This window comes from Lissotriton helveticus, chromosome 2_1 (assembly GCF_964261635.1).
Source record: "Lissotriton helveticus chromosome 2_1, aLisHel1.1, whole genome shotgun sequence".
Classification (NCBI taxonomy): domain Eukaryota; kingdom Metazoa; phylum Chordata; class Amphibia; order Caudata; family Salamandridae; genus Lissotriton; species Lissotriton helveticus.
Genome location: NC_136059.1, coordinates 368295520 through 368310448, shown reverse-complemented (window position 1 = coordinate 368310448; position 14929 = coordinate 368295520). Strand labels below are relative to the sequence as shown.

The 14929-nt window shown below is 43.1% G+C and overlaps 1 protein-coding gene across 2 annotated transcripts in view; it reads left to right on the top strand.

The window, feature by feature from the left end:
• Nucleotides 1–14929, top strand: part of LIFR (LIF receptor subunit alpha) — a 682553-nt gene that overhangs the window by 547944 nt on the left and 119680 nt on the right. For both annotated transcript variants that reach the window (XM_078674980.1, XM_078674981.1), the window contains exons 12-13: nucleotides 1964–2129; nucleotides 11474–11550. In XM_078674980.1, coding sequence (XP_078531106.1) covers nucleotides 1964–2129; nucleotides 11474–11550 — 243 coding nt within the window. The remainder of the gene's footprint in view (nucleotides 1–1963; nucleotides 2130–11473; nucleotides 11551–14929) is intronic.

Genomic DNA, 14929 nt, shown 5'->3' with positions numbered 1-14929 from the left:
AACAAACAGATTCATATGGGCAGGAGGAAGAAAACGCCGTAGTCAAAAAATGTTGTCGCTACCTCGAATGTGGTGGGTTAATGCTTCCTGATCTTAAAGCCTATTATTGGGCTACAGTTTTGCAGTATATAAGAGGGATGCTGGGGGGAGATATAACGGATAAATGGAGAGGGAGGGACGTGATTCCAGATGTATATGAACTTCTGGTCAAAGACTCGGATAGATGGCTTCTTAAATACGTGGAGAAAAGCTATTATAAGAAGGTACGCTTCAAGATCCTGGGGGCTGCTATAACAGTATGGTCTATCATTAAGAGGAAGATAAAATTGGGTAGAATGAATTATTATACACCACTATATGGGAATCCATCGCTCCCAGAAGTATTTCATGACTCTGTAATGAAAGGCTGGGATAGGCAAGGGGTAAAAACTATAGGAGATCTGATAGGGGCGGCAGGGGTAATAATCACCTATGAGAATGCGCAACGGTTATATAATCTAAGGCATAGAGATTTTTATAAATATTTACAAGTCAGGTCAGTCTTATCAAAGAAGCGTGGTGGGGGTGTTGATATGCAAAAAATAGATATAATGGAAGACATAAGAAAAGAAACTGGATGCTCCATATCACAATTATATGGTGAAATATGTAAATATAAGGAAGATGACTCTGAAAAAATGTATGAGAAATGGGGAACAAAATTGGGGCTGACAGGGAATGAGGCTGAGAAATCGTTAAAAATGTCAAATACTGTGCTGAGAGCAGCAAATCTGCAAACCCAGCAATATAAAACTCTGTTTGAACTATACCATACTCCCCACAGGGTGGCACAGTGGGGTGGAACTAGAGGTATAACATGTCCGAGGTGTCAATCTACTCGAGCCGACACTATTCACATGTTTGCCTCATGCCCTGTTTTAGATAAATATAAACAAGAATTGGAGCAATTTTTCAAGAACTCGTTGGGAATGAATATAGCATTGCTTGATGAAGTAATGATCTTAGGAGTAACAAAGAATGGCTTGGATATACCTCACTACGAGTTTTTGTATATAGCCATGGTATTAAGTAGATTATGCATAGCGTCGTTATGGAAAGATCCCAGGCCACCAACACTACAACAATGGGTCTCTAGGGTTTTGGCGATATATACGTTGGAACAGGCCCTATTTGAGAAAAAGGGAAAGGTGAGAAAAGAAGCTGCGAGACGGATATGGGCTCCAATAATAGAATGGAAACAAAGATTGGGGGAGGTTTAAGTTTGTAGCAAGATATTTAGTAATTTGTATTACTTTGAGTCAGTAAGAATGAATACAGTCAGAATTTGTATGAGGAGTTTATTATAAGGATTAATTTGCTGGAATGAATGTTTTTTGTTCATTATTTGATTTTGGTGAATAATACAATGGAAATGTAATCTTGATGTTGATGAATAATAAAAATATTAAAAAAAATATATATATAGCATGTAACAGTGAAAATTAATGTAGGTCAGCTGTCACTGCAGTGCAGGGGTCAATGTCTACATTATTACCACTGCTTGAGTCTTACTAAAGAAATCTCTGCCTGCTAAGTCATATACTCCATGCTACGATCACTTTACTGTAATGAGACTTTATCTCAGTGCACAGATTAATCTCCACACGCTCTGGTACTACCTCAGTAGCTTTGCTTATAACTTTTGCACATGCAAAAAGCGTGCAATAAACAATATATGCGATCCGCTGAGAGTAATATGTTGCATTTATTAAGTGTTGCTAAGGGGCTGTGTGAGTCATGGCTCCGCCCCAAGACTAGACAATTAACAGCCTATTACACTTGCTGTAGAGTCATGTGCACTGTGTAAGAGGTTTAAGCATTTCCCATCAGCCTCTTTAGAGTTCATTTTCCTGCAGTAACATTAGCTTTTGCTCTTTAGAGCCTTGGTAAATAACTAATCTACGTGTATTCTTATTTTCAATAGAGAAATGTCACACTGATTGGACACTACAACTCCTTGTACAGTGCATCTGTGGATAACCTACATCCGTTTAACACTTACACCTTCCGCGTGAGGTGTGCCGCCTTGGAGCACTTCTGGAAGTGGAGCGTTTGGAGTTCTGAAAAGACGCATACCACACCTGAAGCACGTAAGTTCTCTTTGGTATTACATTTCACTTAAAGTCTAATTCACAAACACTGCCATGATGACGCCTAAACAATGAAAGCAATTTACGTAAATAATATGCAGGATGAACGTGTTTGCAATCCTTTCTGCCAGTACTGCGGAATGCTTCAGAAACCCAGGTCATAGGAATGAATCTGCAAATGGAGTCATATATCTCCATCATGAATGATCCACGCAGAGTCAAATGTATGTCCAATTGCTGTCATGTAATACTACAATCTTTGTAAGAATTTAAAGTGGAAGAGTTTATGCCTGTAGTTCATAGATGTAGCTTCTTTGTGAGCCCAGAAAACAGCCATTCATCTGGAGTGAGATTCCCATTGTCATCTGGTGAGGACATCCGTATCTTCTCCAATAGTGCTCAGGGCATACACCTTATCTATTAATCCTCTGACCCCTTTCACATGTATTAAGGTGGCAAGAACTATCATTGGTTAAAAATGTGCATTGTATTCTGATAATACCCCTAAAATTAACTAAGGGTCTGGTAAATACACCTTTCTTTAAATTGTTCAAGGGACGTGTTTTTTTAAATGTATGTGCAGACACTCTACACAAGTCCACTCTATACAACTTAGTAGGTCTCTAACTGAACTTTCAACTGAGAGACAGATATTATGGTTGTTTTAAAGGGCTATCAATGGATAAAACACCTGCGAGTAGCCTGCCTGTTTCCATTGTGTAAACCATGTTTTATCAGTAGTATTATTTGAATGGTTCTATGGATAGGACATTGGACTGGATAATGTGATGTGCCTTTTGCTCTGAGGTCAGTTTCCATCACTGTATGCGGAATGAAAAGCAGTGGATAGAACCCGTATGCAGCATTATGTGCCCCAATGACAAGGAAATAAGGTTCCAAATGAAGTCCTAAAAAAACATTTTTCGTATGGCAGTGTCATAACATGGCATCTAAACCTGGGTTGCTTTCTTGCCTAAATCAATTGTGAAAGGAAAGTTTGAATATTAGCAAAGAAGGATTGAGGCAAACGTATCAAATTATTAGTGAAAATATAAAAGAATTTTGGTCAAAATCATAATTTTCATTGAGTTTACCTAGCGCACTTACATGTCGGTAAGTGGATCCATCTATCTACTTTCATAGATAACCTTTCTATGCGGGCCCATAGTGTCTTTGGTTACAAATTCTTTGGAGCTATTAATATTTATTTATTCAAAGTCGTCTTACAGGCTTTTTGCTCCAGCAGAGCGTGTACATTAAGACAGCTGATCTCATACACTCCCAATTTTCCTTCAGTTGATCTTACTACTGGAGTAGACGCTAAACCACACCCCCTTTTAAATCTCTGGTAGGTTTGTCTCCGAATGCTTGGCAAAAAGTAAGATGTCTAGCTATATTGACAGCATAATCCTTCCGTTACTGAAGACATCCTCTATGAGGATGTCCTCTGCGGCTCAACAGCTTAGCAGTTGCATTGCAATTATGACTAGGAGCTGCAATAGAGAACAGCTGTTCCCCATTTCCCTACAGGTAAACAAAGTTTAAGGCAAGTGTTCATTGATTTTTGCAGCACGGAGTCAGCGCTACTGTCAGTCACGGACGATCTTCATATGTACCAGGACAAGGGTTACTCCATAGTTCTGGTACTGTTAGACTTATCGGCTGCGTTCGATACTGTATCCCATAACATCCTGCTTAGACAGCTTGCAGAGATTGGCCTTGAGAGTATGGCATTGCCCTGGTTGAGGAGTTTTCTATCTGAACGCACCCAATGTGACACCATGGGTGCGTTCCGCTCGGCGGAGGTAGAGGTCACTAAGGGGGTGCCACAGGGCTCCTGTTTGAGCCCTACTCTTTTTAATTTATTTATTTATTTATTTTGTGTATTTATAGAGCGCAGTCCTGTCACCCAGAGGGCATCCTGGCGCTTTAATATCTATGTGGCCCCCCTGGACAGGATCATGAGAGCCTTTGGATTCATCCCGGTGTCATACGCGGATGATACACAGCTCCTTTTTTCGTTTAAATCTCTCACCACCGAGGTTAAAACATCCTTCTCTGACGGCATAAAGGCAGTGGCCCAGTGGATGTCATCAAACTTCCTACAATGCAATGTAGGCAAGACCGAGGTCTTGCTCTTTGGAGGGGCCAAAATCTTAGGGTCCCCTGACTGGTGGCCGCAAGATCTAGGTCCAGTTCCTAACCCTAAACAGGTCGTGAAGAACTTGAGGGTACGTTTGGATCAGGAGCTATCTCTAAAGCAGCATGGAAATAACATTGTGGGTTCTTGCTTTCATGTTATAGGTCTTCTCCGTAAAGTGTTCCCCCTACTCCCTGATTTTACCAGAAAAACCTTGGTACAGGCCCTTGTACTTAGTCGTCTTGACTACTGTAATGGGTTGCTGGCATCGGCCAGCGATGGAGTATTAGCTAAACTCCAAGTAGTACAAAACACAGCTGCTAGGCTGGTCCTGAATGCCCCCCCCCCCCAGATCTCCGTCAAAACCTCTTTTGGACAAACTACATTGGCTATCAGTTCGCCAAAGGGTAAAATTTAAGATCTGTTGTGTAATCCTCAAGAGTCTAAACGGACTAGGACCTTCATATCTGACAGATACATTTGTACCATACAATCCCGCCCGCTCCCTTAGGTCTAGCAACCAGCTTCTCCTTCACGTGCCTATCGTAAAAAGGGCAAGGCAGGGCGGCAAAGCGCTGTCAGTGGTTGGCCCTACATTATGGAACAAGCTCCCCCTGATGCTCAGGCAATGTCCAGAACATCTGATCTTCAGGAAAAAGCAAAAAACCTTCTTGTTTCAGAACTAGCTCCTCTCTACAATGATTGCTCTCTCAAATTATGCTTCTGGTGTTTTGGGCGCAGAGATACTCCTCCTGGAGTTGATTCAAGCGCGGTATAAACCCACAAATAAATAAATCTGCATGCAATATGTCAGTATGGTGGAGCATATAGTTTGTCATCCCTTTGTTCTTTATATATACCCTAAAGAATCCAATGACTGCTTGTTGTCAAGGAACCCTGAGACAGCAGATGACTGGATATATTTGATACAGTATTGCAATGACTGTGTGTAATGTTTGTGACGTCATTCTGGCAATATGAATCACAAACTCCACATCATGGGGTAATCTGGGTGTCTGTGACTCAAAGTAGTCTCTTGCTATGCCTCACCTACCCACAACCAGTGGCTTCAAAGAACATTCTAACAAATGTCCCCCGCCCCATGAATTTGCTGTCTGAAGCTTGTGGTACACACTTTGGGGTTCAAAATGGAATTATCCCACCCCACAGTCCGCATCAGTGCTGAACATTATTTACTTTATGTTCATGGCTTGCACTGTAGGCTATATTAGTGTCATAAGTGATCAGTTGGTTTTTTTTAACAAACTTTATTGAGCCTGTATTCAGGGTGCATTACATCATAATAAACGTTCTTAGCATTTTACTTTTTTCGTTGTGTTGTAACATGACCCATCATTCACTTTAAATCAGTGTACATACTTTGTATCCATCAGTTCTACAACATTAAACATACAATGCAGTAAATACTCCTGTGGACTCATCCATAATAACGACTAATGTCATTAACGTGTTGTGACAGAAATTTGTATTGTCTCACCCCTAATCTATGTTAACGACCCCTTCCCTGTCCCCCTTCCTGGTCTGTCAGTGTGTTTTCGTCTATACAGTCTTGCATTCATACGGTATCATGAGTGTCAACCTATACCTTCAGTGTACTAGGGCCTTTCCTCATAGTCCACTCTGATTTTCTCTGGTGATGTGATGAGTGACATAGTGGCTCAGGGTAGCGAATCAAGAAATGAAAGTGGGAAATCCAATTACGTGAAGCCTTCTAACATAACAGCCCAGTCCATGGAGAAGGGATGCCTCCGCAAACCCCTTGCCTCATCTCTCCTAAGTGCGGCGCTTTCCGCGTTGCCCCATCTGATTATCTCCTCTCTCCATATATGTAGTTGGGGGCTCCTTGGAGATTTCCATCTCATAGTAATTGCCCTGATCGCCAGTATAAGCGCTAAGTCTAGAAATCTCAACTGTACCTTCTGGGCTTTGGTGCCCCTGCATAGACCCAATAAGCACTCCAATATGTTGTCGGACATTGGAAGGTGTGTAATGTCCCCCAGTACATTGCAAATGTGTCCCAAGTAATCCTTGAGACGTGGGCAAGCCCATAGCATATGTACAAAACTGACCTCCTCCTCCCCACATCTTGGGCAGTGGCTCTGGGCTTCTGGGAACATGCAGTGTATCAGTTTCGGGGTTAGATATGCTCAATGTAGTACCATATACTGTATAAACTTGAGTTTTGCATTCCGGGAGACCCGTTTGGGATGTTCCAGAATGCCCTCCCAGGCCCTATCAGTAATTCCCATATCTGCCCATTTCCCACGTAGGTCTATAAGGCTGATAGAGGCCTGCGATCGGATGCCTGTATATAGTCATTTAACTAGGTGGCCACCTCTCCCCATGTAATAAAGCAGATGCACCATGTCATGCTGTGAAGGCTCATTACGCTGGGGTGCCCATGTGGTCTTGATGTAATGTACTATCATGCGTGCAGTAGATAAAGGCGTTCAGTAGCCCCAGTCGTCCTTACAAATGTGCCATGATCCATAAGCACTCCATCCCCGAAGAAGGAGCCCACCTCCGCTACTCCCGCGGCCTCCCAAGCCTGCAACCTAGCCATCGTGAGACCCCCGCCCATGACTGGCAGCCCCAATAGTGGGATATTGGACGCGTAGGGGATCGCATCCGATGTGTACTGTAGTGCTTTTTTCCAGCATTGCAGTGCCGTTCGCAGTAGCGGTGGCCCGTCCGATGGCACTTTCGCCCTCGGAAGCAGCATACTATGTAGTGTACCCCTTTCCAGATCCTGCGTAGTATAGTTTATTTCTTGCAAGTTCCTGCCTGCTGTCCAGAAAGACAACCATTGCAATTGGGAAGCATAATAGTATGCTCGGAAATCAGGGACTCCCAGCCCTCCCCTGTTTGATTTTAGCTGCAATTTCTTGAGACCCACCCTGCCCCTACCACCGCCCCATATAAGTTCTATCAAGATTGTGCCTAATAAGCGAAATTTAGACTGAGGCACCACCAGGGGCAAATTTACAAAAAAGTATAATAGGCGGGGCAACATCACCATCTTGGATATGGCTATTCTCCCCATCACGGACAGTGGCAGGGATGTCCTGAAGGAAATACTAGGGCGCAACGAGGCGATGGCCTTCATCAAGTTGCCTTCTAGTTGGTCCGCAGGAGTCCTATAGACGTGGATACCCAGGTACTTAAAGGTATCCTGTGCTACCGGTATCTGATAAGTACTGAATTGTATTATTTCTGGACGAAGACCTTGGAAATAAAAGGCATGGGACTTCCCGGCGTTAATAGCCAACCCCGATATAGTCTCGAAGGTGGAGAATATTGTAGGGAGTGGGTTCGCCTCGCCCTCTAGGTCTCGCAAATATATGAGGATGTTGTCCGCATATATTGAGATAAGGTGTGTATCATTCAGTATGGGAATACCCAAAACTTCAGATGACCGCCTCAAGGCTATAGCCAGCGGTTCCACCGCGAGCACAAACAGGAGGGGGGAGAGTGGACACCTCTGCCTAGTGCCTCTGTGTATTGAGTATTCCGTAGATATATACCTCCCGGTACGTGCCCGTGCTGTAGGGTCAGTATAGAGTAGGCGCACTCACTGCAAGAAATCTGGAGGGAGACCAAAAACGCGACCGGGCTGTGAACATGTACTCCCATGTTATGGAGTCAAATGCATGATGTAGATCTAATGCTAGACATCCCGCCCTGACATATTCATTGGGAATAAACCTCATTTCATGATAAGTCTCCTAGTATTGAGTGAGGTGCTACGCGCAGGGAGAAACCCGCCATGGTCACTGTGTATAAGAGTGGGGAGTACCGGGGCCAGTCTGTTTGCTAGGGCCTTACCGAGAATTTTGTATTCTGTGGCCACTAACGATAGTGGCCTATAATCAGACATCTCTGTAACATCTCGTCCTGGTTTGGGGCGTGCCACCACCATAGCTTGTATCGTGGATTGTGGCAATCTACCAATCTCCCAAGCTGTTTTATATGGTTCCATTAATTTAGGTGCCAAGACATCCGAATAAGTTGCATAAAATTCCACTGGTAGACCATCTAGTCTCGGGGTTTTTACTATGGTTAAGGCCCTATATCGCTGCTTTTACTTCCTGTTGGGTGATGGGACCGATAAGGTCTTTTCGCATGGTCTCTGTGATCTTGGGGAACCGCAGGCCATCAAAGAAGGCCCCCATGAGACCATTGTCCACGTGCTGTGGTGCCGCATATAGGGTAGTGAGATAATTACTAAATGCGTCATTAATCTCACTTTGAGTGTGAATCAGTCCCCTCTATGGTCAACGAATGCAGGTGATCAAAGGGGACTCTATGTTAGTCCTCAATATCCGGGCCAGCAACGTACCGGATTTGTCTGCATCCATGAGTTTCAGTTGTGTATACGCTCGGTAATCCATAAGTCTAAGTGTTTCCAGGGGCTCTGCATGTCTAATACGGGTCTCCTGGAGAGAGTCCCGTTTTACGTCATCTGTTATTGCGGCTGGTTCTAACTCGGTCATCAGTCCCTCCGTATCTGTAAGTCTTTTATGTATCTCTTGGCGAGCCCCTATGGTAGCAGTGATTGTCGAACCACGGGTGTCATAAGTGATCAGCTGATATCAGACTGACTAGGCTTTTGAGACAGCAGCTAGAGAATATTTATTTATATCTTTTTTGACTAAGGAGCTTACTTAGTTGCCAGAGGCCAAGGAATCACTGTGAGAAGCAGTTGGCTGCACAGTTTTATCTTTCTTAGCATCTCCTTTTGACTTGTTATATTCTTTTAAAAACGTTAGTAGTCTTTTTTGACCTAAGTATACGTAGCTAGGCTAGATAAAGCAGTTCATGTTGTACATCACAGAAGTGTAGCTTCTTGATGTCTCCTAAGGTCTCTCTTGCTTCCTGCAAAGTAGCTGTAAAGTCAAGGTAGAAGGAAAATTAGGCACATTGATGTTGGATTTCTCTTTGCCTCTTGCCACCTTCAGGACCATGTCTCTTTCACAGTAGTTTTGCAGTCAAATGATAACAGGTCGCATTGGAGCACCAGGTAAAGGGGTAAGGGTCTTACCGTCCAATGATCTGTGTGTTCTCTGCACAACAAACACTGGGGAGAGGTTGTCTCTACTGAAACCTCTGAAAGGCGTAGCTCCACAAATTTCTCTGAATTTTCTTGTCACTGGATTCCAACATGTCTAATATGCAAATGTTGTTTCTGGTTAGATCTCACTTCCAGTCCTCAATATCTCAATTTAGTGCAAAATATTCCCAATTTTGTCTCCATCTACAGGATCTCCTCATTTGATGGTGCCCGTCTTCTACATCTGCAGTGTGTTGCATCTGCTTTCTATCAAGTGTTGTTGGCACAATGGTGTGGGCGGGAGGCTAGGAATAGGTGGCATGGTGCACAAACACAGTGGCGGCCTCTGGCACACTGGTTTCCCTTGTCACAGTTGGGCCTCCACTCGCATGCAGCTGCTGCCAAGTTTGTCTTGCCTCCCCGAGTTTAGCTCATTACAGCCTTGCTCTATTCTGCTGACCTTGAAAAGTCTTAGGGCCATATTTAAAGTTTGGAGAATTGGATACTAATGCCTCATCCACCGTTTACAAGTGCAATATAGCCTATGGCACTCATAACATGGTGGACAGAATACCTGCCACATTTTGACGGAGTGTCCTATCCACCATCCTCGAAATGATGCCCTTTTTGTCTTTTGATTATGTATTAAAAAACTCCTTGGGTTATATGATTAATGAAAAATTCAAATAAAAGCGACTAATGAGCTTTCGGATGTGTATGTAGTATACATTCTGGAACAAATCAATTTTTTAAATAATTATCAGTACTGGCAATTGTGATTGTTATGAGGTTATATTGTGCTCAGCCTTACTGATTAGAGCCATCCCCATATTTGGTAGAAAAAACTTAATCTCATTCAGCCTCATCTCTGGTCTCACAGGTGGTTTAAAGCGTTGCACCAACTTATATGCCTCTTGCATATCCATCTTGCTGGGTATGTCTTTTTAGTATTGGGCATCGAACTCCATCTCAACCTCCATATTAAAACCATGGTAAAAGGTGGAATTTCATCTTGTTCATTTAGAGAAGTATATGGAATGCTATCCACGGAGCTGGACTGGAAACCCTAACCAGTCCTGGCAAAACTGCTGAACCAAGCCCCACATTGCAGAAGGGCCCAACAAGAAAGGGATTCTGGACTCTCATGGCTGGGTGATGGCAGCCCATCTACTCTGAGAGCAGCCGCCTAGCCTGCCGCCCACTGGGAAGATGCCAGAGTGACAATGGCTAGTATGGCGCGACTGTCACACAGCAACCTTTAAAAGTGCAATGTATACTTATCTACTCACCTATCTTCAAATTGTAATTGAGTATTAGCCATTGAGTGCGCTCCCACACTGCTGGTCTGTCAGTGTTTAAAAAGTGTTAGGTATTGTAACCTTGTTGATTGCTCTCAATCCGAAAGCCTGGGGTAGCAGCATTCTGTCTTGCAGCTTTAAGAGAAACATGTTGGACCATAGTGCAGCTTCGAGTCAGCACCCCCCACTGGGTATTCAGCCCTGTCCAAGTCCTAACCCCCCGTCTGGGATAGGTTGAGAGCTGTATTATTTGTCAGTCTGATGCCTGAAGGGGACATGGAGTGCCGCACTTTGTGAGCCAATAAACTAGATGACAATGCTTAACCGTTTCCAGACACTTACATACCTGAAGTGTGAGAGGCATGTAAGGTGGTGTAATACCTTGAAAGTTATTTAAACTGAATATAGGAATGAGAAAATAGATCCGGCTGTTTAAGATGCCTAGATTAGACTGCCGTACTGGGTTTACTTGATCAGCACATCTGTCAATAATACTGGAACTGACCAATGCTTTAGTTTAAAATAAAAAGTCTGTGGCATATTATTGTAAATTCAACTGAAAGGTGTGGATATACTACATTTATATAAGTATAAAAAACAACTTAAACGATATAGGATAATTAAAAGTTCGTGCAAAACGTAAATAATGCATACATTTTCTACCGTGAGAGGTACTTTCATAGTTAAATAGTGTGTCCTGTATTCATGTAAAATGGAAAAATACTTCTTTAAATGAAATCCATAATAAATTCTAAGCGGTCCTATATGCCATCTCCTGTAGCACGTATACATGCATGTATTTGTCAGTAATTGTGTTTTACATTCTTGGCTTCAGCTCCTGAACGAGAGCCGGATGTCTGGAGAGAAATCACGTGGAGTTCAGAAGGACGGACACTTTTCTTATACTGGAAGGTAGGCTTCAGTTGGAATACAGAAAACTGCCCAGGCGTGTTCTTGTGTTTACTGCAAATGAACCCCTCACAATTTGTATCAGAAGGTTGTACAAGAGGGCTGGGCCTGCAGTGTAATTTACAGTGGAAGAACGGATGACACTAAAGGCCGAGGAGGACAGGGAAGGGCTGGGTTTGCCATAGTGCTGGGTCTCTGTTTTGGCTGTGATGAGCATTGCGAGCCACCCCGTGTCACCTAAAGACAGCCTGTTTTACTTTCGGTAACTGTTCGTTTAGCTCTTGATGCAAAAGGTGTTCACAGGAAGCCTATACATAAGGTGTTGTCACAATTTAGTGAGCAGCACAAAGTGCTGGATTGCCTTTTCGCCTCTAGGTCTTTAAATACCCACCAGGCTAAGCTGCACTTGTTGAGTTTTGGCCTTTATCTTCGTCCTTCCACACTGTGTGTGCTTTAGTTATCAGCTGCTGTCACTAACATGACCCTGGACGTCTATAAAGTAGTTTACAATGGGGCAAGGAACAAATGTGAACGCTCCAAGGGTTAATGAGAGGACCACTCACTTCAACATTTCGAGATATCAGGTGCTGTTGAAAAACATACTTGTACAGAAAGGTGGGGCTTGTTTGTGGTTTTATTTCAGATCATTTTTATTGGAATTTTAAGAAAAACAATAAATATAAACAAAGAGAAGAGGACATTGTGTGGCATAAGCAGGGTTTGGTGTGTAGGACAAGATATGCATATCAATTATTATTGTATAAACAGAGCTTAACATCCCATGTATGAAAGCTGTGTACTAAGTTAGTATGAGACAATACGCACATAGTATATGGTCTTTACAGTGGGTGACCCCCAGTAGAACATCAGGCATTTATGTAGGGGAGTCTGAATTGCGAATAGCATAGAGAAGGCAGGGTGGGCTAGTAGGGAGGGGGGGTCTCATCAAGAGTTGTGAAGTTTTTAGGTCTCCACTAGACCGCACATGCGCTGTCTCTTAGAGACATTTTATTTTCCATTCAGTGGGCTTACAGCCCATCCATAGTTTACCATTAGTTCTGTTTTGTTCTGTTAGGTGTTCTTCTAAAGGGCTTCAATACCAAACAAGTATTTGCAATGCAATCAGTCTCGCCTTTGGGACCTTATATGTATTTTGATATGCAGCACATTATCCTGGATGCCGAAACATCTACTGTTCTTCAACATGGAAGGAAAGTAAGCACCAAACTGCGTGACACGCAAGGAGAGAAATATTGCCTTTCAGTTGGAAATGGTATATTCCAAAGCTCTGTTTTTAATATAAAATCAGGGCCTTCTGTGGTCATATCACTGAAAATACAAGATTTGAAAAAAAGTTATTGTCTGCAGGTGCTCTTGGAAGACAATTTCTATGGACTGGAATCTAGAGAATGCTAAAGTGATTCTGGTCTTTTACTGACCTCTGCTGGTTAACTATCAAGAAAGTTAAATAGAGGCAGTTGCCAGACAAATAAAAAAAAAGGCCATCAGCAGAAATCAATTCTGGAATTTTACCAACCTCTAATGGTCGTTTTCTGTCAAGACAGTAGAATAGAGGCAGTTGAACAGAAAAAAAGTCCCTAAGTGGAAGCAGACAAGTCCTAGGGCTGATCTCCAGAGCCCACAAAGTACATACACATATAAGTATTATAAGGATATACTAAAGTATATACAAGAGGTCTCGAATGCTCGACCTAAAAAGGCATCTTGGCGATAACTGAGATAGCAGAAAGCAAGAGGAAGAAGAAGAGTTGGCGCCAGCCATTGTTCTAATTTTCTTTCTTCCTGTTACATCATGTGGGTATCATGGCTTCTTTATGTCTATGGCTCTCCCCAGGACCAGGACCAACTACTTGTGTCCATCCCTGCCTCCGTTTTTGGAGCTACTTTTGTCTGTGTTCAAGCACTACATATGAGTGCTTGTGTTTCAGGACGTCTCCTGTTCATCATCCAAGTTGCTTCTTTTAAACTCCCACCCGTACACCATTTATGTTGCTGCTTTTGCCTCCCACTCCCTGCCCCCTCAGTTTCTTCAACAACCCCACCTGCCCCGTCCGTGTTTCATCTTCTTTTGTGTACACATTCTACTTTTGTTAAGGGGCGAGAACTCTGCTGCTTCCCTCGCTTGTAACAGCGCTTGTACTTCTGTTACAAGCGCTGAAATGAATGTCCTTTGCGTGGCCATTTTAGGTCTCGCCTAGCGATGTAGCGCATGCGCTACCCGCCTTGGCGAGACCTATAGTTGTCGCTTTTGCTAACGAAGGGAGACAGAAGATGGCACAACCCGGACAGGCGATGTCCACGCACACACACATCTCCTGTCCGCGCTCGCGTCGTTTGAGCGGAAGGTGCACCATGCGCGCGTTCACTCTCACGCCGACAACTTGTTAAAGAAAGCCCCAGGCATCCGTGTTCTCGCGATGAATTCGGCATTTCTGTTTCACTTCGCTCTCCTCCCCTATGGCCGAATTTTGGTGACGTGTCCAGTCCAGCAGCCAGAGGTAGTGGTATGATTTCATTAGCTTTGCAAAGTATGCTTTACCAAGTTTCTATTTATTGTTTTGGCGAACAGATAGTTGTGCCCTGTATCAATATGAACTCTCGTGAACCTTCTGTCCCTAGGGTCGATAACTTCCTTGACAAGTTGACAGTCGACCTCATGAGTGCGAGACAGGCAGGCAGGGAACTTCAGTGGCATAGCAAACATCTTCGCATAAGAAACAAAATGATGAAGATAGAGGTGCCGTCTCTGTAATCCGGAAAAAGATTTTAAAAATGTGTGGAGTAATGCTCCATCATTTGAGATGCTGTTGTTCAGACTCCCATGATTCCCACATCCTAGTGTTTGGCTCTAATAGTTACATGCTTAACCTCGTCTTGTGTGCTGTTTTCAGTGTGCGACTGTTTATTAAATATGCAGCATTTTATAATCAAGTCCTTGCTGTGCCAGTAATGAAAGGTTGTGTGGACACATATACTTTAGTTTTCCTTAATTTTTGACATGGTAAAATGAGGACTGGTAGTAATTTTGTGGTTTAAGAGACCACCCCGCCCACCAAGACATGTACTTTTAAAACCAAAACTAAATCTTGTGGGTTAAGATTAGTTTTGATAGCACATGGATGTATTTCTTATACAGCAGTATTACTTTTGGTGATTGTTGTTTGGAAAATAATATTAAAGTAAATCAAAACCTGTAACATAGTCTCTGGTCTTACTAGAAGTACTATGTGATGCAAAAACGCATTATGCACCTTTAGTCACGCAGTCATATCGAGGGCATTGGCTGCACAAAAGACCTAGCATGGTTAAAAACACCTAGTCAACAAGGATCGTCAAAGCCAATGGGTCTTGCCTGTGCGAG